This window comes from Bos grunniens, chromosome 7 (assembly GCF_055505025.1).
Source record: "Bos grunniens cultivar Pamir isolate PY7600 chromosome 7, Bosgru_T2T1.0, whole genome shotgun sequence".
Classification (NCBI taxonomy): domain Eukaryota; kingdom Metazoa; phylum Chordata; class Mammalia; order Artiodactyla; family Bovidae; genus Bos; species Bos grunniens.
The window spans coordinates 31,827,230-31,853,688 of NC_141171.1; the positions used below are offsets into that span (position 1 = coordinate 31,827,230).

A 26,459-nucleotide genomic window follows, 5' to 3' on the forward strand; every position below is an offset into this window, starting at 1 on the left:
CTCTTACCTCTTTCATTATGAGAAACTTCTATTACATTATTTTGAACAAAGTACTGGGAGACATACGGGCCTGGATGGACTGAATCAATGCACATTTATAGGATCAGAAAGACAAGGCAAAAAATTTAATACCGATTTATTAATCAGTCCTAGGGGTGCATAATTTCTCCACTGCTAGTTAGCCATCATTGTCAAGAAGCCTTTTAAAGATCTTAAAAAATGTCATAATGTTATTGAAACAAGTGTACAATTGGGATAAATTTCCAAAGATCACTGCACACAGATTCAAAACATCCCATATCTTGTACAAATCACATGTGCTCTAGAAATCTGTTATAATATTCCAAGAGTGCCTATAGTGATAAAGAGTAAAGAATGAAAATGTTAAATGAAACCATTTCATGTAACTTAAAATTTGAATAAGATAGTATTTCTAAACTGGTATGTATTTTAATAACTATGTAAGGCATACTTGGATGTGAAAATAAATGGATAAATTAAATATCATAAATTTATAAGCTAAGTAGAAACAAAAACACGTTCTACTTATGCCTTCTCATTAGGAAGATGTGGGAATTTTTTAATTTGCAGCTATTCTGTATTTGTGAATATAAGGCCACGTATTTCCCAATGACTTTATACAGTCATTAAAATAACATAAAAATGTGGCATGGGTTTTGCAGTTCTGTTGTAGGTAGTATGGCACCCCACTCCAGTACTCTTGCCTGGAAAATCCCATGGATGGAGGAGCCTGGTGGGCTGCAGTCCATGGGGTCGCTAAGAGTCGGACATGACGAGCGACTTCACTTTCACTTTTCACTTTCATGCATTGGAGAAGGAAATGGCAACCCACTCCAGTGTTCTTGCCTGGAGAATCCCAGGGATGGGGGAGCCTGGTGGGCTGCCGTCTATGGGGTCGCACAGAGTCGGACACGACTGAAGTGACTTAGCAGCAGCAGCAGCAGTAGGTAGTGAGGAAATGATATCTAAGGCTGCAAGTGAGTATCCTATGTGTCACAAGTGAGCATCCTATGTGTGAGTATCCTATTTGTTAGTGAGTATCCTATGTGTTAGGAAAAAGTAAAACTGTTGTTAGTTAAAACTTGGGAAGCAGGCTACATGCTTATGGAACTGCAGCACAAGGTAAATGTCTGGAAAGAATAAAAAGATTAGTGTACTGATGGCTCTTTGGCAAAGTACTAAAAAGAAAAAGAGAACAGTTCAAAAAAAACTGGCCAGTTCACAGGCAGATACAAAAGGGAAAAGAGGGTACAGATATTGGGCATTTAAGGTTTAGAAAAGCCTTTGGACTCCAAACTGTGAGAGATAAGACTGAGAAAGATTTTAAGCAGTAATGACCTACAGAGATGTAGCCCTGTAGCAGAGCTAAGAGTAAAGGTATGGCTCTCTCATGAATGCAAAGAAGAGAAGCAGAAGGCAAAGGAGAAAAGGAAAGATATACCCATTTGAAGCCAGAGCTCCAAAGAATAGCATGGAGAGATAAGAAAACCATCCTCAGTGATTCATGCAAAGAAATAGAGGAAAACAACAGAATGGAAAAGGCTAGAGATCTCATCAAGAAAATTAAAGATACCAAGGGAACATTTCATGCAAAGATGGGCACAATAAAGGACAGAAACAGTATGGACCTAACAGAAGCACAAGATACTAAAGAAGAGGTGGCAAGAATACACAGAAGAACTGTACAAAAAAAATCTTCATGACCCAGATAACCGCAATGGTGTGATCATTGACCGAGACCCAGATATCCTGGAATGCGAAATCAAGTGGGCCTTAGGAAACATCACTACGAACAAAGCTAGTGGAGGTGATGGAATTCCAGTTGAGCTATTTCAAATCCTAAAAGATGATGCTGTGGAAGTGCTGCACTCAATATGTCAGCAAGTTTGGAAAACTCAGCAATGGCCACAAGACTGGAAAAGGTCAGTTTTCATTCCAATCCCAAAGAAAGGCAATGACAAAGAATGCTCAAACTACCGCACAATTGCACTCATCTCACATGCTAGTAAAGTAACGCTCAAAATTCTCCAAGCCAGGCTTCAGCAGTACGTGAACCATGAACTTCCAGATGTTCAAGCTGGTTTTAGAAAAGGCAGAGGAATCAGAGATCAAACTGCCAACATCCATCGGATCATGACAAAACCAATGAATTCCAGAAAAACATCTGCTTTATTGACTACACTAAAGCCTGACTGTGTGGATCACAACAAACTGTGGAAAATTCTTCAAGAGATGGGAACACCAGATCAGCTTGCCTGCCTCCTGAGAAATCTGTATGCAGGTCAAGAAGCAACTGTTAGAAATGGACATGGAACAACAGTCAGTCAGTCAGTTCAGTCGCTCAGTGGTTTCCGACTCTTCGCGACCCCATGAATCGCAGCACTCCAGGCCTCTCTGTCCATCACCAACTCCCGGAGTTCACCCAGACCCACGTCCATCGAGTCAGTGATGCCATCCAGCAATCTCATCCTCTGTCGTCCCCTTCTCCTCCTGCCCCCAATCCCTCCCAGCATCAGAGTCTTTTCCAATGAGTCAGCTCTTCGCATGAGGTGGCCAAAGTACTGGAGTTTCAGCTTCAGCATCATTCCCTCCAAAGAAATCCCAGGGCTGATCTCCTTCAGAATGGACTGGTTGGATCTCCTTGCAGTCCAAGGGACTCTCAAGAGTCTTCACCAACACCACAGTTCAAAAGCATCAATTCTTCGGCGCTCAGCCTTCTTCACAGTCCAACTCTCACATCCATACATGACCAAAGGAAAAACCATAGCCTTGACTAGACGAACCTTTGTTGGCAAAGTAATGTCTCTGCTTTTGAATATGCTATCTAGGTTGGTTATAACTTTCCTTCCAAGGAGTAAGCATCTTTTAATTTCATGGCTGCAGTCACCATCTGCAGTGATTTTGGAGCCCCCCAAAATAAAGTCTGACAGTGTTTCCACTGTTTCCCCAGACTGGTTACAAATCAGGAAAGGAGTACGTCAAGGCTGTATATTGTCACCCTAGTATTTCAACTCATAGGCAGAGTACATCATGTGAAATGCTAGGCTGGATGAAGCACAAGCTGGAATCAAGATTGCTGGGAGAAGTATCAATAACCTCAGATATGCAGGTGACACCACCCTTATGGCAGAAAGTGAAGAAGAACTAAAAAGCCTCTTGATGAAAGTGAAACAGAAGAGTGAAAAAGTTGGCTTAAAGCTCAACATTCAGAAAACGAAGATCATGGCATCTGGTCCCATCACTTCATGGCAAATAGATGGGGAAACAATGGAAACAGCAAGAGAGTTTATTTTGGGGGTTCCAAAATCACTGCAGATGGTGACTGCAGCCATGAAATTAAAAGACGCTTGCAAAAGCATCTGCCTACAATGCAGGAGACCTGGGTTCGATTCCTGGGTCAGGAAGATCCCCAAGGAAATGGCAACCCACTCCAGTACTCTTGCCTGGATAATCCCATGGGTGGAGAAGCCTGGTGGGCTACAGTCCATGGGGTCGCAAAGAGTCGGACATGACTGAGTGACTTCACTTTACTTCACTTGCTCCTTGGAAGAAAAGCTATGAACAACCTAGACAGCGTATTAAAAAGCAGAGACATTACTTTGCCAATAAAGGTCCATATATTCAAAGCGATGGTTCTTCCAGTCATCATGTATGGTTGTTAGAGTTGGACTATAAAGAAAGCTGAGTGCTGAAGAATTGACGCTTTTCAACTGTGGTGTTGGCAAAGACTCTTGAGAGTCCCTTGGACTGTAAGGAGATCCAGTCCATCTTAAAAGAAATCAGTCTTGAATATTTATTGGAAAGACTGTTGCTGAAGGTGAAACTCCAATACTTTGGCTACCTGATGCAAAGAACTGACTCATTAGAAAAGACCCTGATGCTGGGAAAGATTGAAGGCGGGAGAAGGGGATGACAGAGGATGAGATGATTGGATGGCATCACCAACTCAATGGACATGAGTTTGAGTAAACTCCGGGAAGTTGCTGATGGACAGGGAGGCCTGGGGTGCTGCAGTCCATGGGGCCGCAAAGAGTCAGACTTGACTGAGTGACTGAACTGAACTGAAATCAAACAGACTCAATATTACTGATAAGTTCTGTCTGTATCTTTCCTACTGGCAGAACATAGAGAGTTAAAAAAACCACCTAATATAAAAAAACAAAAAACTATACTGATAATTACAAGATGCTCTATTTTCACTTCTGTGGGCACAGAATTTATTCAGACTACTAAGCAACCAGGCTTCTCTGGTGGCTCAGTGGTTAAGAATCAGGAGACACAGGTTCAGTCCCTGGCTCGGGAAGATCCCCTCGAGAAGGAAACGGCAACCCACTCCAGTATTCTTGCCTGGGAAATCCCATGGACAGAGGAGCCTGGCAGGCTACAGTCCACGGGGTCACAAAAGACTCAGACACAAAAGTCTCAGACACGACTTCATGACTAAATAACAAGTAAGCAACCAGAGTTTTTCTTCTTTCCTCTTTGGAAAGGAACTGCTCAACTGTATGTGGAAGTCAGGTAGTTATTAGTACATACCCATGGTTTTGCTTCTTGGAACCTGTTCTCTGTGATTTCTAAAAGAAGAAAAACACCATTAGGATATTTAATATTGAAACAAATCTTCTGACTTTAAGAAGACAACATAATAAGAATGTTGATAAAACTCACTTTAAAAACTATCATGCTCCTTTACCTCCCCCACTAGAAACAATTAAAAAATTATGAAAACCCCATGTTTTAGCTACATCAAAGGTTTGTTAGATCCCAATATCACTATGGGCTTCCTAGATGGCACTAGTAAAGGTGGTGAAGAATCCACCTGCCAATGCAGGAGATGCAAGAGAAATGCGTTTGATCCTTGGGTTGGAAGATCCTCTGGAGTAGGGATTAGCAGCCCCGTTTAGTATTCTTGCCTGGAGAATCCCATGGACAGGGGATGCCGATGGGCTACAGTCCATAGGGTCACAGAGTCAGAGGTGACTGAGCGACTGAGCACAGTATCACTACAGAAGTATGTAGGAATCTTTCTCTCAACATCCTTACCGTGACTTTTGGCTATAAAATATCCTGTCTTGGTTACCTTGGATGCTTGAGAACTATCTAGACAAAGAATTTCAAAAATTTTCTTACTGGAACAATGAATCACATGTAACAAAAAGTAAGTTAACAATATTGGGGAAAAGAAAGGGATAGTGGTGTGTAATTTTCAAGTGAGGAAAAAAAATAAATCTTTCGAAGGCAGAGTTGGGAGCTACAAGGACTAATTTAATAATTTTCAAGGCTTCAAAGATGGTTTATGTGTCTTTTCCATACTCTTACTTTCTGGGAAAATTTCAACATCACTTTTTTTGTTTTATTAAAAATTATGCCTAACCTATTTAGTATAGAAAAAGTTTACTGAAGAAGATAGCTAACCATGATTTTTATTCTAAAATGTAAAGATACCGCCTAACATTAGAATTACAAATGAAATTAAACCTATTGATTTACAACAAAACAGCTGAAAAAAGCAGTGATTACAGAAGGGATAAGGATGACCACCTAGTATAAGCACCACCAAATAGAAAGCAGTCTGGAGATACTTGGTGTTAGGGCAAGCAAGCAGCCTTATATACTGAAACAGGAAAATGTATAAAACAATTGTTTTACAATAATGCTCTAGGTCAACAAGAGAAAAAACAAAACAAAACAAAAATTCACCACAGTCTTTTCAGAAAGTTCTGTTTAGAAAGTGAAATACATGAGACATTTTCAAAAGTTTTCACCAAAAGTTAACTCAAAAGTTTCAAAACTTCAATAAGTGAAGGAATAAACTTAAATTAGCTAGATATTAAATTAGATAAATTATTTATCTATCTCATTTTCTGATGAGGCTGGAAGAATTTGGCTTTATCATACGTATATTTGAATATATTACTCCAATATAAAGTTGGAGACGGCCAAGTCTAAAGACAAATTCTGTACAAACTAGAATTATGTATGAGAGATAGCCATGTCAATGTCAGGGTGTGCAGCTATTTCATACCTTTCACAAATTAAGAATTAATAATTATTTCAGAATGAAAAAATATTCTTACCTTTCAAGGCTCTTAGATCCAGATAAAGACTGGAAAAACACTGATTCAAACCTCCTTGCCTGTGTACGTGGCTTGTTTTTATCATTTTGTAAATTTTGATGGGTTTCAAGTATACCTTCTTCAAGCAACAAGTTTTTGGGGGGGTTTTGTTCCTTATCTGAAAAACGACAACTACTTTCCTTCTTTCGTGCCCGTTTGACTTTCCCAATGAAGAAGTCATCACCACTATCACTATCCTCAGACATGGAAGACTGTTTGTAAAACCTTTCTTCTGTGCTATCATCAAAATATTCCTTCTCTTCTTCATATAATTCTTCTCCATCACTGTCAACATCAAGTGAACTACTGGACTCTTTCATTTTTTTGGTTTTACTTAATGCTTTCATTTTGGGGTCAGAAGGTGTCTTCTGGGATGCTGAGGAAGCTGGAGAATCTTTTCCGGAAGGCTTTGATAGAGAATTTGGGACATCCATTGCTTTGGGTCCATGATCCATCTTGGCTATTTTTTCTTTTGAATTATTTATCAGTTTCTTTGCCAATATTTTGGCTTCCTTCTCTTTTTGTTCACGGATAATAGTTCCTTCATGCTGTAACTTGCTGGCATCATCATTTGAACACAAAGTGTCCTTGGAATGATTTTCTTCTGAAGCACTGTTTGATGACTTAACTTCAACAACATTTTGTCTTGCATCTTTAAAGGATTTGACAGCAGCTGCAAGAGAAACAGCACATGACTTGTTTCAGCACTGAAACAAATAATAAAAAACATCACTGTTTTAGTACCATATTTCTTAAATTATTTGGAAATACTTAACAGAATGATTGGAATTTAAATTACATATATATAATAGGTGCAAATTCACAAAGAACTCTATTAACTTTTAGAAAACCAGAACACTTATGAAATGCTCAGAGATATCCATTTTAAATCTCTAAAATTAAATTTATTCTTCCATATATGATGTTAAAAACAGTAAAAACTTCACTGAATATAAATGAATAAAATTTTGCAACTTTAATTTCTATAGCAATAATGTATTAATACAATTTCAGGGTACTATAAATTGTGCTTTCAGGCATAAAAATAATTATCTTCTAATCTGTGTCAGAAGCATTTAGTTCTTTCATTGTATTTTATAATATACAAACATAAATAAAAATTATGTGACTGAATGGCAAGGTAAGTAATAATGTGAATTACATCAATATTTAGAAAGGGCTTGGTGGCTCAGTTGGTAAAAAAATCTGCCTGCAATGTGGGAGACATGGGTTCAATCCCTGGGTTGGAAAGATCCTCTAGAGGAGGGCATAGCAACCCACTTCAGGATTCTTGCCTTGAGAATCTCCATGGACAGAGGAACCTGGCAGGCTACAGTCCATGGGGTTGGAGAGTTGGACACAACTGAGTGACTAAGCACAGCAAAATATTTAGAAAGTCAGTTGTATTTAATATTACCATGAGTATTATCTATTTTAAGAATTTATAAAATTTAGAAAAAACACAATTTTTTAGATATAAAAAAATTTTCAGGTTGTTTCCTACATTTGGAAGCATTTGAAAAGACATTTATAATGTAAAAGATCCTCAAAAGTTAAAAAAAAATCATAAAAGTAAATAAATGAATGGCCATTTATTCAAATTATTTACTGAAAATGGCTTAAGTCATTTAATTCATACCTTTCAGCACATCTATTTTTTTCTTCAGAAGAGGGTGCACTGCTAGTCTAGCAATTGCTCTTTCAGCAGCAGTCGAATCAGGCTGCAAATTGAAATAATAAACACATGGGAATAAAAACTAACACTACTAAGAAGTGAATAAAATGCAACTCATAATTTTTAAAAGTTAAGAGTTAGGGAACAGAAATTTGTTAATATTCTAACTAGGTAACTCACCTATATAATGCATTCTAAAGATAACATGCTGAAAAAAATACTACTGTTCTTGACAGTTATAATTATGTAATCAATTAACAAATATTCTTTGAGTAATTAATATTATTCCAGAATTGTGGTAGGCATCATGTGTGATATTTTAAAAAATGTAATATAGATCCTGCAGTCAAAGAGTTTAAAAATCTAGTATAGAATACTAAAATAACATGAACGAATCAAGTAACATATTAGTACTAAGCTGGGTGATAATCCATGACTAATATAACGCCTGAAGTTCCATTTACTAGAGACCTAAAGTTACCAAATACTATATATTTTTATGTTGAATGACTAATACCACTATTTCATTCTCAGAACTTTTCACCAGTGCCTGGCTTATAGCCAACACTTTGTAGATGTTTGATGATGACCGAATGGGATTATATACATATAATGATATGTGTGTGTGTGTGTATGTGTACACACATACACAAACATACAGACACACACATACATAGTATTTATTCATTGAGAAAATTCATAGTTCAGACTACTTTAAATAAATATTATCTGTGGTTGAAACTTCCAAATTTCTACCTCAAGCTCTAACTTGATCTCCAGACTCATATATCCAACTACCTACTTGACATGTTAAAAGAAAATTCTGTGATTTTCTCCTGAAACTTTAAACCTTTTCCCATCTTATTAGATATAAGTTTAATTTTTCTGTTGGTTAAGGGTTAAAACTCATGATTCTTCCATTACGTTTCTCCTTTTTTCACAGCTCACAATAAATCCTTCAGCAAATCCTGTCATTTCATCTGCAAAATCTATCCAGAACCAGTCACTAATCACCATTTCTACTTACTTCCTTTGACCAAATCACCAACACCTCTCACCTGGACCAAAGCAATAAGCCCATAACTAGTCATTCTCCATTGGCTTTTGTTCTTCCACAGACTGTTTTCCATATAGCAGTTACAGTGAAGTTTAAATGTAACCAGATCATGCTACTTCCTTATGGGTTCTTTTGAAAGCTTTACTGCCTTCTGATGCTTAAGCTATCCTTTGCAAGTTCTTCTCTACTTGGCTGATCATTTCATTGTATTCAGGTCTCTGCTCAAATGTTATCTGAATTAACACAACACTTTTCATCACCATTTACTTCACATCACAAGAGGCAGGGACTCTGTCTTCCACATTCCTGTAGACCTAGTGCCTAAAACAATAACTGATAATAGTTGGTATTCAATAAACACTCCCTGAAGCATGTAAAAATTTCACTAGTGTGTGAGAGCAGAGCTATCAGCTTTAAACATCTTTATATTTACCCTATTGTTAATAGCCCAATAAGGCTATTTTTCCTCCCAGTCATAAACACAGATGAGTACCTAAGCGAAAGCAAGATAGTAGCTTGAAATCTATTCTGTATGGAGAATTTATCTAGGTAAAAATCACTCAGAAAACAACTTTAGACCTGATGCAAATCCTGTGCTAGGATCACTTGCTGCCTAATTACGGTTTTTATCTTGGGTCAAATGGTATTATCCTCAAGTTTGATACCTAACAAGAAACTGCAAACGTGATCCTAGTTGGAAATAGGAACAAGGGCATTGCAGATATAATTAAGAGGACAGCATACTGGTTTAGGATGGGGCTTAAATCTATTATGACTGGTGTCCCTATAAGGAAGACACGTGGATACAGAGACACAGTAGACAGCAAGAGAATAACACTGAAGTAAAGGTTGGAGGTAGCCTCCCACAAGCCAAGCTGGAAGAAGCTACTGGCTCCACTAAAATGAGGAAGGAAACAAAAAGAGTGAGGAAGGCATGGATATGAGAAATAGGAAATTCAGGCCAAAGAAATGCCCAGGATGGTGACAGGGGATTTAGATTTATATTTAGAATACCTAGTGTTATTAAATATCTTGAGAAGAGATTTCAAAAACCAATGAGGAATTTGGTTTTACATAGAGTACACAATCAACAAAATAAGCATAATAATTATAAACTATAAGTAGAAATATTATACAGAAAAACAAAAGTAATAAACATTCACTAAATGACTCATAGCCAAAGTAACATAATCACTAAATGTTCACCTCATCTAAATCTGACCCAAGCATATTAGGAAGACAGAAGAGATAAAGAGGGTACATATATGACACAGAGGCTGAAGGAGGAAAGAGATCTAAATCCTTGTAAACCACAGCAGGAAGTCAATAGCTAGTGCTTAAAATGTATTAATATAAACATATTGATGTGGGGGTAAATTCCATAAGAATCAACTGTAACTGAAGGTGGGGGATGACCAATAGAGAACTGTCATTTCTCTCTCTCTCTCTCTCTCTCTCACACACACACACACACAAATCTTGTAGAAGTATTTGATTTTCAAAATCAGTGGCTGGCAAACTAACTCATGTGCCAGTTTCTCACCTGCTATCTGCTTTTAAAAATAAAGTTTTATTAGAACATAAAACCAAATTCATTCATCTATGGCTGCACTATGTCACCGTTGTATTGTTCAGTAGTTGTGACAAAGACTGTAAGGCCTAGAAAGCCTAAAATATTTACAATATGGTCCTTTATGGAAAGAGTTAATGTCACTCTATATTACATGCAAGAAGAATCTTCAGCGGGGATCAACCAAAAACTGATAAAAACAGAAAAAACATTTTTTTTTAAAGCGAGCTCATGATGTCTAAAACTTGAATTTAAAACAAAAACACTGCCCTGACAGTTTTGCTGCCAAATTGAGGCAATGGGTTATAGCCCTAAATGCAGTAAATGTGTTTCCTGAACTGTGATATACTAAGATATTCTGGCTTAGTAGAAACAATTTGGTGTTCAATGCAGAGGCACTATTCTTAATCCTCAGGACTGCTGCTGCTGCTGCTAAGCTGCTTCAGTCGTGTCCGACTCTGTTTGACCCCATAGATGGCAGGCCACCAGGCTCCCCCGTCCCTGGGATTCTCCAGCCAAGAACATTGGAGTGGGTTGCCATTTCCTTCTCCAATGCATGAAAGTGCAAAGTGAAAGTGAAGTCGCTCAGTCGTGTCCAACTCTTAGTGACCCTATGGACTGCAGCCTACCAGGCTCCTCCGTCCATGGGATTTTCCAGGCAGGAGTACTGGAGTGGGGTGCAAATTACATTTTCCCTGGGTAGCTACTAAAAATTCAATTCACTTAAAAGAAAATTCCTGATGATATATGAACAACTGTATCTGTAAAGCAGAAAAACTAGAAAGTAACTATTTTTATCATGTGAGTTAATTTCACATGTTTTAGATAAGAAGTTCTGGGAATCCAAAATAGATTTTGACTAATGTATTCATGTATAATTGTTCAAAGCTATATTTATTACTGTTTCCAAATCTCTGTTTTGACAACTTGCAAAGAGTTTTAACGACCTGGGCGTTTTTCTTTCCAGAGCTAGCTGCATCTTTCCAGTTAGTCAGAAAAAGTTTAAAAGAACAGTGGTAGTACATGCATATCGAGTGTAGACACTAAGTAACACCACCTTGATAAAAATCACTTTACTTTGAATTTACTTAGCAATGCTACTTCTGTTCTCTGGAAAATATCTCAGAGTAATCTAACTTAGTGATCCAATTTCAGTAAATTTTATTTAAATTAAAAAAGAGCCCTAGAATATGATTTAAAATTGTATAATTACATATGACTTCTAATAAATGAAGAGTTATTCTTATTTGTTACATATTGTTTAACTGTATTTTTACGCTGCAACCTTTGCGGTGGACTTATTTGGGAAGAATACCAGGTTATTAAGAAGTGAGATTGAGTAAAAAAGAGTCATTGTATTCCATAATCCTAGGGTTGGCATTCACACTAGTTGTCACAATTGGAGTTATACAGTATATTGCTTATGCACCCAAACGTAAACGGTGAATTCAAACAAAAACATTAAGGCTCGAGTTGACAAGTTACACGGGTCTATAAAACTAAGTAGTTACTAATCAGGTATGATTACATAACAATAAGTAGAATTACCTATATCACAGCTTTAGGTTTTGTGATTATATGCAATTTGTGTTTTTAAAGAAAACAATGATATCAGCAAATAAAATTTTTATTATTCTTCTGAAAGTACACTGTTGATGAGTAATTACTTTAAAATAAAGATATATAATGAATTCTCATTCTTTGTGCTTCCTAGCAAACAGCTAGTGTGTGATGACAAGCGCTGGTGGCTCAGATGGTAAAGAATGCAATGTGGGAGAGCCAGGTTTGCTCCCTGGGTCAGGAAGATTCCCTGGAGAAGGGCATGGCAACCCACTCCAGTATTCTTGCCTGGAGAATTTCATGGACAGAGGAAGTTGGCTTGTTGAGGCAGTGTCCAGTACTATAAGGCAGTGTCCATGTCCTTAACAGTAGCTAGGAGAAACAGTACTCCACTGGTAGGAATACAATTCTGCTTAAAAAAACATAAGGAGACGAATGAGTTTCTCTAATGGTTTCTCTAATCAATGGTTTCTCTAATGCCAATCCTTTCAAACTCTTTCAGAAAAAAAAAATGAAGGGAGAACATTATTAAAGTACCAAAATTCAGCAACCACCACCCTGATCAGTCAGCAGTCATAAATTTCAAGGTAAGACCCTCCACCAGCAAAAAGAATACAACTTGCTGAAGACTCAGATGATGGCTAGTACTTTTCGGCAATGAAGTATTTTTAAATAAAGGTATGTACATTTTTTAGACATAATGCTATTATACACTTCATCGTCTACAGTAGTACAAACATGACTTTTACATGCACTGGGAAACCAAAAATTTGTGTACTCTTTTATTGTGGTTATTTGCTTTACTGAGGTGGTCTGAAATTGAACACCCAATATCCTCAATGTATGCCAGCAGTTCTTAAAATGTTTGATTTGGATAAAGTCTTAGTTAAAAATATCAAATTTTATATATTAGAGCAAACATTTAAATAAATTCATAAAATTCTCTAAGTAAAAAATTGTCAAATTTAACACTTTAAACTTTTCTTTAACTTTATTCTTAAGAAAGCAATTAGAAAGCATTTATTTAATTTTTTAAGTTCAAATTTTAACAAGAGATTAAAGAAGTAAACAGAATAGAGATCACAGATTTTATCAACAATTAAATTAACAGTATTGACTTGATTTCAAGACCACTTAGCCAGTTAGGAACAAGTGAGAACTCAAAGTCAGGTTTCTAAATTCAATCTAGTATTCTCAACAAGCTTTTCTCTCAACTATTTCAAATTGGGTCATTTTGTGACCCAATTCCAAGACACCCTCAAATCTTTTTGTAAAGAAATTAAATATAAACGTAAAAACAAAAAGAGGCTTATTAATCAAGTGGGCTAAGTTCATACCTTTGGCAGTGTTTGGGGTCTGTGCTGCAATAAGAGATGTCTACATTTTCCTTAAGGCACTGAGGTTAAGTGTAGGAACTCACAAGAGTAAGTACAACAGTCCCTGAAATAAGGGACTTCCAATTCTTTATCTAACTTCCTTACTTCTTTCCCATCCCTTTTCCTTCCTCACTTAAGTTTCTCCCTCTTTATATTTACAGATATCTATATATAAATAGATACAGCTAACAAAACACATACACTAGAACAAAGTAATGCTCAAAATTCTCCAAGCCAGGCTTCAACTGTATGTGAACCGTGAATTCCAGATGTTCAAGCTCAATTTAGAAAAGGCAGAGGAACCAGAGATGAAATTGCCAACATCCACTGGATCATCGAAAAAGCAAGAGAATTCCAGAAAAACATCTGCTTTGTTGACTATGATAAAGCCTTTGACTGTATAGACCACAACAAACTCTGGAAAATTCTTCAAGAGATGGGAATACCAGATTACCTTACCCCTGCCTCCTGAGAAATCTGTATGCAGGTTAAGAAGCAACAGTTAGAACTGAAGATGGAATAACAGACTGGTTCCAAACTGGGAAAGGAGTACGACAAGGCTGTAAATTGTCACCCTGCTTATTTAACTTATATGCAGAGTACATCATGCAAAATGCCAGGCCGGATAAAGCACAAACTGGAATCAAGATTGCTTGGAGAAATATGAATAACCTCTGATATACAGATGACACCACACTTAAGGCAGAAAGTGAAGAGGAACTAAAGAGCCTCTTGATGAAACTGAAAGAGGAGAGTGAAAAAGCTGGCTTAAAACTCAACATTCAAAAAAGTAAGATCAGGCCATCCGGTCCCATCACTTCACAGCAAATAGATGGAGAAACAATGAAAATTGTGACAGACTTTATTTTCTTGGGCTCCCCAATCACTGCAGATGGTGACCGCAGCCATGAAATTAAAAGAATCTTGCTCCTTGAAAGAAAAGCTATGACCAACCTAGACAGTATATTAAAAAGCAGAGACATTACTTTGCCAACAAAAGTCCATCTAATCAAAGCTATGGTTTTTCCAGTCATCATGGATGTGAGAGTTGGACTATAGAGAAAACTAAGCACCAAAGAATTGATGCTTTTGCACTATGGTGTTGGCGAAGACTCGAGCGTCCCATGTACTGTAAAGAGAACCAACCAGCCCATCCTAAAGGAAATCAGTCCTGAATATTCATTGGAAGGTCTGATGTTGAAGCTGAAACTCCAATACTTAGGCCACCTGATGCTGAGAAAGACTGAAGGCAGGAGGAGAAGGGGATGACAGAGGATGAGATGGTTGGATGGCATCATCAACTTGATGGACATGAGTTTGAGCAAGCTCTGGGTGTTGCTGATGGACAGGGAGGCCTGGGGTGCTGCAGTCCATGGGGTCTCAAAGAGTCAGATGTGACTCAACTGAATGACTGATACGTAAGTATGCTTTATTATGTGAAGGTGAAATCTTACACATAAGGATACAAATATCATCTCTTGAGGCTCAGAATCTTTCACTAATTTAAAAGTTTAAAACAAATGCACAAATAACTAATCCAAAGCAGAACGTGATAAACTTCACAGGAGAGACTGAAAATGTTGTGGAGGTTTATAGAAGAATTAAAATATAGTCAAACATCTTAAATTCAAATAAAAATATTTTGAAGCTTAAAAGCCTAAACAATCTCTATTAACAAATAGAGATTTGTTAATCTTTCTTCCACACCTGCAAGAAACAGTCATCACAATATTGGGAGATATGCAGGAAACCACAATTTTCCTTATTTGAAGTTGACACAGTGTTTGCCTTGGAGCATTCTCAGGAAACTGTGGTTTTCACACACCTCCAGTTTCTTCCATTTCTAATAAATTAAATCAAAAAGGGAAAACACCTCATCTTGGAATGGAAAAATTTTATTTTGGCATATGGGTATTTCTGTGAACACAAAGCATTTGGCGCTCAATTTTGAAAAGAATTTTGAGAATGTACATGTAAATATAAACAAGAGTCTAAAAGTGGAACAGCTCTCTTACATGCAATGTTCATTCCTTTGAAATGTTGTTGCCTTAGAGAAGAACTAACACCTATCTCTGCTCAAACTGTTCTAAAAAATTGCAGAAGGAGGAAAACTCCCAAACTCAGTCTATGAGGCCATCACCATCCTGATATCAAAACCAGACAATGATATCACAGAAAAGGAAAACTACAGGCCGATATCACTGATGAACATAGATGCAAAAATCCTCAGCAAAGTTCTGGCAGACAGAATCCAACAACACATTGAAAGGAACAAACACCATTATCAAGTGGGGTTTACCCAAGGGATGCAAGGATTCTTCAATATATGCAAGTAAATCAAAGTGATACACCATATTAACAAACTGAAAAATAAAAACCATATGATCATCTCAATAGATGCAGAGAAAGCTTCTGACAAAATTCAGCACCCATTTATAATAATAATAATAATAATAATTTAAAAAAACCTCTCCAGAAAATTTGCAAGAGGAACTTTTTACCTCAACATAATAAAGGCCATACACAAGAAACCCACAGCAAACATTACTCTCAACAGTGAAAAACTAAAAGCTTTTTCTCTAAGATCAGGAACACTTACCACTATTATTCAGTATAGTTTTGGAAGTCCTGCTGCTGCTGCTAAGTCGCTTCAGTCATGTCTGACTCTATGCGACCCCATAGACGGCAGCCCACAAGGCTCCCCTGTCCCTGGGATTCTCCAGGCAAGAACACTGGAGTGGATTGCCATTTCCTTCTCCAATGCATGAAAGTGAAAAGTGAAAAGTGAAGACGCTCAGTCATATCCGACTCTTAGCGACCCCATGGACTGCAGCCTACCAGGCTCCTCTGTCCATGGGATTTTCCAGGCAAGAGTACATGAGTGGGTTGTCACTAGCCACAGCAATTAAAGGAGAAAAAGAAATAAAGGAATCCAGGTTGGAAAACAAGTAAAACTCTCACTGTTTGCAGATGACATGATACTACACATAGAAAACCCTAAAAATACCACAAAACAACTACTAGAGCTAATCAATGAATTTAGTAAAGTCGTAGCATATAAAATCAATACACAGAAATCCCTTGCGTTTCTGTACACTAACAATGAAAAATCAGAAAGAGAAATTAAGGAAACAATCTCATTCACCATTGCAACAAAAAGAATAAAATACCTAGGAATAAACCTACCTAAAGAGACAAAAGACCTGCATGCAGAATAAGACACTGATAAAGGAAACCAATGACGACACAGATGGAGAACTCGACCATATTCTTGGATTGGAAGAATCAATACTGTCAAAATGACTGTACTACCCAAAGCAATCTACAAATCAATGCAATTCCTATCAAATTATCAATGACATTTTCCACAGAACTAGAACTAAACATTTCACCATTTATATGGAAACACAAAAGACGACAAACAGCCAAAGCAATCATGAGAAAGAAAACCAAGCTGGAGGTATCAACTTCCCTGACTTCAGACTAAACTACAAAGCTACAGTCATCCAAGACAGTATGGTACTGGCACAAAAACAGAAATATACACCAATGAAATAAGACAGAAATCCCAGGGATAAACTCATGTATACCTGGGCACCTTATTTTTGACAAAGGAGGCAAAAATATACAATGGAAAAAGAAAATCTCTTCAATGAGTGGTGCTGGGAAAACTGGTTAGCTACATGTAAAAGAATAAAATTAGAACATTTCCTAACAACACACACAAATATAAACTCAAAATGGATTAAAGACTTAAATGTTAAGACTAGAAACTATAACGCTCTTAGAGGAAAACACAGGCAGTACTCTCTGACATAAATCACAGCAATATTCTCTCTGACCCACCTCCCTGATTAATGGAAATAAAAACAAAAATAAACAAATGGGACCTAATAAAACTTAAATAAAAGTAAAAAATAAAGCTTTTGCATAGCAAAGAAAGCCATAAACAAGATGAAAAGACAACTCTCAAAATGGGAGAAAAAAACTGCAAATGAAGCAACTGACAAAGGATTAGTCTCCAAAATATATAAGCAGCTCATACAGCTCAACATCAGAAAAACTAACAGCCCAATCAAAAATGGGCAGAAGACCTAAACAGACATTTCTCCACAAAGAAAATATCAGATCACATCAGATCAGATCAGTCGCTCAGTTGTGTCCGACTCTTTGTGACCCCATGAATCGCGGCACGCCAGGCCTCCCTGTCCATCACCAACTCCCGGAGTTCACTGAGACTCACGTCCATCGAAGTCAGTGATGCCATCCAGCCATCTCATCCTCTGTCATCCCCTTCTCCTCCTGCCCCCAATAGAGGTGGCTAATAAACACATGAAAAGATGCTCAACATCACTTATTATTAGAGAAATGCAAATCAAAACTACAATGAGGCATCACCTCACACCAGTCAGAATGGTCATCACCAAAATATCTACAATCAATACTGGAGACGGTGTGGAGAAAAGGGAATTCTCCTGCATTATTGGAAACAGTATGGACACTCCTTAAAAAACTATAAATAAATCTACCATATGTCCCAGTAAATCCACTACTGGGCATATACCCTGAGGAAAACACAATTCTAAAATACACATGTATCCCAATGTTCACTGCAACAGTATTTATAATAGCTAGGACATGGACCCAAGCTAGATATCCATCGACAGATGAATGGATAAAAAAGATGTGGTACATAAATACAATGAAACATTCCTCAGCCATAAAAGGGAACAAATTTGAGTCAGTTGTAGTGAGGTGGATGAACCTAGAGCCTCTTATACCAGTAAAGTAAGCCAGAAAGAGAAAAACAAGTACCATATATTAACACACATACATGGAATCTAGAAAAATGATACTTTTTACCTAGTACAGAACAGACTGGTGTCCACGCTTGTTGTCTTGTATGTGTATCATACTATCATGTGTAAAACAGTTAATGGGAAATGCTATAAATACAGGGAGCTCAGCCTGGTGCTCTGTGATGACCTAGAGGGATGGGTTAGAGTGAGTGGAGGGAGGCTCAAGAGGGAGGGTGTATATATATACACAATGAAGTGTTGGTTTCTGCCATAAGCAGCATGAATAGATTGCCATGTGCTGTAAACATCATAGTAAAGCAATCTTTCATCAGTTAAAAATAAAAATCAAACTGACCAAAGGAACTCGTACAGGTAGAAAGCTAGTAGCAGTACTTTTAACATTAACTCGACTTCAATTCTAGGTTTTACCTAAAGATAGAAGTCAACACATTCATATTTGTATTTATTAAAAATTTAGAAATATAATAAGAAACAGTCCTCTTAGCTGAATCAGAAGAATTGTGACAAGTAAAGGGCTTAGAGTCCACATTTAGGAGAACAGGAGATTTTTCTGTATTCATTAAACTCTTAAAATCCCATGATTCCAAAATGCTTTTATATATAGACACTTATTCTATCCTTTTGTCCTAAAATTTCATTTTGCAGGCAGAGACTTTGCTTGTCTAAACCTTGGATCTAACATTTCCTACTGATTGATCACAGGTATATTTTGACCTTTCTGGGCCCACTGTCTCATCTGTTAAATGAGATTATTATCATCTTAATGAGAAAGCTAATGTATATAAAGTATCTAACAAGTCAGCTACTAGCAGATGTTAGCAAATATTAATTTGCTTCCTCTTATCCTTTAAAATCAACATTCAGAAAACAAAGATCATGGCATCTGGTCCCATCACTTCATGGGAAATAGATGGGGAAACAGTGGAAACAGTGTCAGACTTTATTTTTTGGGGCTCCAGTATCACTGCAGATGGTGACTGCAGCCATGAAATTAAAAGATGCATACTGCTTAGAAGAAAAGTTATGACCAACCTAGATAGCATATTGAAAAGCAGAGACATTACTTTGCCAAGAAAGGTCCATCTAGTCAAGGCTATGGTTTTTCCAGTGGTCATGTATGGATGTGAGAGTTGGACTGTGAAGAAAGCTGAGCACCAAAGAATTGATGCTTTTGAACTGTGGTGTTGGAGAAGACTCTTGAGAGTCCCTTGGACTGCAAGGAGATCCAACCAGTCCATTCTGAAGGAGATCAGCCCTGGGATTTCTTTGGAAGGAATGATGCTAAAGCTGAAACTCCAGTACTTTGGCCACCTCATGCGAAGAGTTGACTCATTGGAAAAGATTCTGATGCTGGGAGGGATTGGGGGCAGGAGGAGAAGGGGACGACAGAGGATGAGATGGCTGGATGGCATCACTGACTCGATGGACATGAGTCTGAGTGAACTCCGGGAGTTGGTGATGGACAGGGAGGCCTGGTGTACTGCGATTTATGGGGTTGCAAAGAGTTGGACACAACTGAGCGACTGAACTGAACTGAATCCTTTAAAATAACTATGTTCTATTCCCTTCCTTTTTTACATAGTGCCTGGCCAACTGTTCTGCATATAATAGACATTTGGACTTGAGAAGTCCTTGAAATTCTGGCAATAATTGTCTGGAAATGTCACAGTTCTAGTGCCCAAACTCTATAGTTTTAAAACTCTCATACAAATATTAACTGGCTACTTAATCTTTCTAACCATTTCTGAATTTGGAAAATGAAGATACTACTAGTATTACTACACACATGTACACACATGCATGTACACACATGAATGTTTTCACTTGAAATCAATGTTGTAAGATCAACTGAGATACTAATGTATATGGAAGAACTAAGCGAGCTCTAAGGAGTTACACACATCAGCTTGTTCTGCTCTATTCTGATGGTCAGACAGCTTCAAATGTATAAGCTCTATGTAATAGCCTTATACTACCTCTTTGGTCATCTTTAATTAACTTCCCTTCCTGTGGCAAACCAGTCTTCTCTCCATGACACTCAGCTAATTTATTAACATATTTTGATACAGGAGAATATTAATTCAATGGGAAGAATATCATAAGTGAAATAAAACAGTAACAAAATAGTTGAAATCAAATAGCTCAGGAGGAATCTGAAACCATTCTTAAGCAAGGCAATTTCCCTTGGCTCTAAATCGTCAAGGGTTCCATCAAGAACTATAAAACAGAACTGTCTTCCTTTGTCCTTCTCCACCTCCCTTTCCTTCCTTTCATTTGGAGGAAGGTACCGAAAGGGCAGAAATGTAATGAATTTTTTTTTTTTTTTTGCTTGACAACATTCCAGTTTGAGCCCAACTTTCTACATGTTTATGATACATCTCATGACTATAAATCTAGTGATATGCAAATGTATTTACTATTTAGAAAATATAAATGATAAGCGAATACAGACGCATTTCCCCATTTTTAGGATCACATTTCACACACTGGAAGGTTAAACAAAAGGTTGTAAATGTAATAAGATGCGCTAAAGAAACCTGATTTTACAAACACTACACATACATTAACTAACAATAACCTTCCAAGTGAAAATAATCACACTGAAAAGTTCAAAGAAAAAAAGACCAAGATATATTATTTTGGATATTTTCAAGTTCCAATTAAAAAATACTGTCAAGCTTCAGTGCTGAAATTTAAATGGAAACATGATATTAGGCAACAAAAAGAAATTGGTTTTTATTCCCATCATAAATTAAATATTACTGAGATACTTTTAGGGTGCAGCAACCAGAAAATGAAAAAAATTTATTCTGGTAAAAACCTTAAATTATTATTTTTTTAAACTCTCAAGAGAAAACAAATACATTCTATCATATTTTTATACAATTACCACTATTCTATTTAACATGTCATTGTTTTGTCAGAAACATATACACCAAGTAAAAAAGTATCACAGAACTAAATTTTTTTCCTCTCTATGAATGAATGCTATGAAGTAAGAATATTTACTGCAGAATCAGGTAGAATCAAAATAAGGAAGCTGTAAAATCATGCTCCTGACTTTTTGGTGTCGCTTTCCTGACAAGGACCATAACAACAAAAACAAACGTTCCCTTTCCTCAAACATACAACAACCTTTCATTTTCTGCCCTTCTTACAATAAAATGTTTTAAAATTCTAATGTCTAATATCAATTAATTGCAGAGAAATGAGTACTAGTGTACATAAATGTGGAGTTAAGAGTATTTTTCTTCTTAAAGCTGTAATAGGAAAACCGCCATTTATAGTTGTAGATTCCAATACATCTCTCCTAGTAATCAATAAAACAAGCAGGCAGAAAGTCAGTAAAGCTGTATATCATCTGTACAACACCATCAATCAGTTTGACTTAAATGACATTTACAGGCCACTGATCTCAATATAATAATATTGCTTTCAAGTACACATGAAATATTCACCAAGATAAGCCATACTTTGAACAAGTAACATAAATACTAAAGTTAAAAGAATAATAATCATAAAAACTATGCTCATGGATCATAAAGAAAACAAAAAGATACCCCAAACCCTCTAATTGTTCAGAAATTAAACAATATCCATCTAATTAAACCATAGGTTAAAGGTGAAGTTTCAAGAGAAATTTAAAACATTTTAAAATAAAAGAAAATAAAATACAACATATCATATATATAAGATGTAGCTAAAGCAGTGCTTAGAGGGAATTTTATTGCATTAAATGTTTATATTAGAAAAAAAGAGAAATGTCTAAATTAGTAATTTAAGCTTCTAAATTAAGAAACCAGAGGAAAGAGCAAGTATACACAGATGCAAGAGGAGGAAATAATACAGATTACAGCAAACATGAATAAAAGTGAAAACAGAAAATCAATAGTTACAAAAATCAGTTAATTCAAAACTGTTCCCTGGTGGAACTGTTATGTAGGCTTCAGAAAAGTGGGCAGAAATGAAAAAGAGGGAAAAGCAAGAAGCAAGTGTAGCAAATGCAAGGGGTAGAAGCTCTGTGTAAAAGTCCATGTAAGTAACTGAACGTAACAGTGGTGTACTCTTACTTAGCTCACTTCTTACTTTCCGAGCTTCAGTTTCCTTACTTATAAAAAGGGGGTAGAAATAATTTCCATAGGATAAATGCAGAGATTAAATATTTATAAAAACTAGTATGCGGAAAAAATAAAAAATCTGTGTTCTAAATAATAAAATTAACAGACTAATTGCAGTCTAGCACACAAATGCCACATTAACGTCAACATACCTTTTAAGGTCTCTGGAGGTGTGATATAAGAATAAAGTAAAATTCATTAATTATCATAAAAATTTTTTTGGTAGCAACAGTAGAGCTCAAATAGAGAAAATCATCATACACTAATAGTAACTGGTTTATTCAAGGAAAAAAAGTTAAAAGAAAAAATGAGGTCAAGAATATAAATATGGAACTATTCCCCAAAGAAATACAACTTACTGCAAAATTACCTTTTTGCAGATTTTTTCAAAGTTGATATCTTCACCAAGAGCAGATTTAGTTACTACATCAGGTTTCAACTCCTGTAAAAGAATAAATTAATTTTAGTTATGACCCTAACTTTAAACTGTCATTATATTATGAGTTGAATTTCTTCCTGTGTTTTGCTTTCAAGGACTCTGTTATTTAAAGAAATTACTACTTATTTTAATGATATTTCAGGACACTGGAAATTCTATCAATTTATAAAGAAAAGCTGATATTTACAGAGAAATACTTAATTTTAATCCTTGATTTAAAAAAATCTAAACCACAAATATTCTTCTACTCTGGAAAGGATAAATCTTTTATTTTAGAAAACTAAGAAACACAGAAAAACAAAGAAAAGTAAATAAAATTACTGGCAATGTTTACATAATTATAATTTTATTATATATCCTTCTACAAGCTTCTTTCAGAGTTTAAGTTTGATATGCATTCCACTAAGGAATCATCAGTACCAAAATCAGACTGATTCTATTCTATGCAATTGAAGATGGAGAAGCTCTATACACTCAGAAAAACAAGACCTGGAGCTAACTGTGGCTAAGATCATCAGCTCCTTATTGTAAAATTCAGGCTCAAATTGAAGAAAGCAGGGAAAACCACAAGCTTATTCAGGTATGACCTAAATCAAATTGCTTACACTTATACAGTGGAGATAATGAATAGATTCAAGGGACTAGATCTGGTAGACAGAGTGGATGAATAACTATGGACGGAGGTTCATAACACTGAACAGGAGGTGATGACCAAAATCATCCCCAAGAAAAAAGAAATTCAAGAAGTCAAAGTGGTTGCCTGAGATAACCACTGAGAGATAAGAAGAGAAGTGAAAGGCAAAGGAGAAAACATATACCCAACTGAATGAAGAGTTCCAGAGAACAGCAAGGAGAGGTAAGAAAGCCTTCTTAAGTGACCAATGCAAAGAAATAGAGGAAAACAATAAAATGTGAAAGACTAGAGATCTCTTTAAGAAAATTGGAGATATCAAGGGAATATTTCATATAAAGATAGGCACATTAAAGGATAAAACTGGCAAGGACCTAACAGAAGCATAAGAGATTAAGAAAAGGTGCAAAAATACACAGAAGAACTGTACAAAAAACCTCTTAATGACCCAGATAACCACAAATAATCACTCACCTAGTCAGACATTGTGGAGTATGAAGTCACGTGGGCCTTAGGAAGCATTACTATGAACAAGGATAGTGGAGGTAATAGAATTCCAGCTGATCTATTTCAAATCTTAAAAGATGATGCTGTTAAAGTGCTGCATCCATTATGCCAGCAAATTGAAAAACTTAGCAATGGGCACAGGACTGGAAAAGGTCAGCTTTCATTCCAATTCCAAAGAAAGGCAATGCCAAAGAATGTTCAAATTTCCATACAACTGCAATCATTTCACATGACAGCAAGATTATGCTCCACATTCTTCAAACTAGGCTTCAAAAGTACATGAACCGAGGTCTTCCAGATGAACAAGCTGGATTTAGAAAAGGCAGAGGGACAAGAGATCAAATTGCCAAAATATGCTGGATCACAGAAAAAACAAGGGAATTCCAAAAAAAAAAAAAACCCATCTACTTCTGCTTCACTGACTATGCTAAAGCCTTTGACTATGGATCACAACAAACTGTGGAATATTTTTTTTTTCCCGGAATATTCTTAATGAGATGAGAATACCAGACCATATTACCTGTCTCCTGAGAAACCTGTATGCAGGACAACCAGCAACAGTTGGAACTGGATATGGAACAATAGACTGGTTCCAAATTGGGAAATGAGTACGTCAAGGCTGTAAATTGTCACTGTGCTTATTTAACTTATATGCACAGTATATCATGCAAAATGCCAGGCTGGATGGAGTTAAGATTGTAGGGAGAAATATCAACAACCTCAGATACACAGATGATATCACTTTAATGGCAGAAAGTGAAGAACTAAAGAGCCTTTTGAAGAAAGTGAAAGAGGAGAGTGTAAAAGCTGGTTTAAAATTCAACATTCAAAAAATGAAGAACATGGCATCCAGTTCCATCACTTCCTGGCAAATAGATGGGGAAAATGTGGAAACCGTGTCAGATTTCATTTTCATTTTTCATTTTCTTGGGCTCCAAAATCAATGCAGATGGTGACTGCAGCCACAAAATTAAAAGAATAATTGGAATAATAGCTATGACAAACCTAGACAGTGTATTAAAAAGCATAGACAACACTTTGCCAACAGAGGTCCATATAGTCAAAGCTATGGTTTTTCCAGTCGTCGTGTCTGGATGTGAGAGTTGGACCATAAAGAAGGCTGAGAACTAATGAACTGACACTTTTGTACTGTGGTGCTGGAGAAGACTCTTGAGAGTCCCTTGGACAGGCAGGAGATCAAACCAGTCAATCCTAAAGGAAATCAGTCCTGAATAATCATTGGAAGGACTGATGCTGCAGCTGAAGCTCCAACACTTTGGCCACCTGATGCAAAGAGCTGACTCACTGGAAAAGACCATGATGCTGGGAAAGACTGACGGCAAGAGGAGAAGAGGGCGACAAAGGATGAGATGGTTGCATGGCAACGCTGACTCAATGCACATTTTGAGAAAACACGCAGAGATAGTGAAGAACAAGGAAGCCTGGTGTTCTGCAGTTCATGGGTTGCAAAGAGTTGGACATGACTCAGTGAATGAACAACAACAATAGCATAATTCAGTGTTTTGGGTCAATTCATTTTTAACTTAATTTTAAATATAACCATATCTCCTATGACATCATACAAAATTTTTAAATGGTGCTTAAGTATCACTGTATAAATAGAAATGCTATGCCATAACTGGAATTTTGGTTCAGAACTATCCTAATTAGACACTGAGGAATTTAATAAATCAAGCAGTTCACTTGGTAATAAAATAAAAATAAAATAAAATATAAATTATAAATATATAAATTATGAACTTATTCTTTCCTCCCTTCAGTTTTATTCAGAAAAGATCAGGAACTGCCTTTCAGAAAAGACTCTTTGATATGTTATTCCAAATGGAGAGCAGCACCTCAAATGTTAGTATTCCTTTTAGAAGATACGATGAAATCTAACTGACAGCCTTTCTCAATTCTTCTAAGAGTCAGCTATGCAGTCTACTTGTGAAATTCATGGTAAACTCCCAAGACTTTCAAATTGTTGCTCCAAATTCTAAATCTGTATCTATTCTGACTCAGTATATCTAATATATGTTTAAAGGAAGAAGTCTTAAGAAACTATTTTCATTATTCTTGGATTGGATTTAGTAGTTCTAATGATAGGTTATAATCTAGCCACAAAACTCAATTTACTCATATTGTAAGAATAAATTATCCTTCAAATTGATTATGAAAGACAGTTGCTATAGCAAAATTCACTAGGGTCTAACAGATCAGTAATATAAGCTACAGGGAATAGTATAATATTTTTTTAATACAAGATCTGAAGTAATCCACAGTTTTCAAAGAATGCCTTGGATGATGGGAATTTTTTACTGCAGCAAATGGGATGGGAAGTTGTGACTATAGTACCTTACCTGACATTCAGCTACTTTCTTCATTATAAATGAATGGCTTCCCATAAGAGTTTGAAAAGCATGTAAGATTGCAAGCTTTGTACATAAAACTCCAAAAAGCCCTCATTTAGATAAAAAGTAGAGAACTCTAAAAGACAAGTGGTATTTAGAAGCTTGGTCATGAAAGAGTTTCAACAATTTCAGCTTTCAGGCTAGCTATTCAGAAATAG

At 36.4% G+C, this 26,459-nt stretch overlaps 1 protein-coding gene across 3 annotated transcripts in view; it reads right to left on the reverse strand.

The window, feature by feature from the left end:
* The window catches only part of SRFBP1 (serum response factor binding protein 1), a 61,539-nt gene that overhangs the window by 1,911 nt on the left and 33,169 nt on the right, over window positions 1-26,459 (reverse strand). For all 3 annotated transcript variants that reach the window (XM_086410712.1, XM_086410710.1, XM_086410711.1), the window contains 4 exons: window positions 22,684-22,755; window positions 7,777-7,858; window positions 6,099-6,810; window positions 4,558-4,595 (listed from right to left, as the gene is read on the reverse strand). In XM_086410712.1, the coding sequence (XP_086266838.1) occupies window positions 4,558-4,595; window positions 6,099-6,810; window positions 7,777-7,858; window positions 22,684-22,755 (904 nt within the window). The remainder of the gene's footprint in view (window positions 1-4,557; window positions 4,596-6,098; window positions 6,811-7,776; window positions 7,859-22,683; window positions 22,756-26,459) is intronic.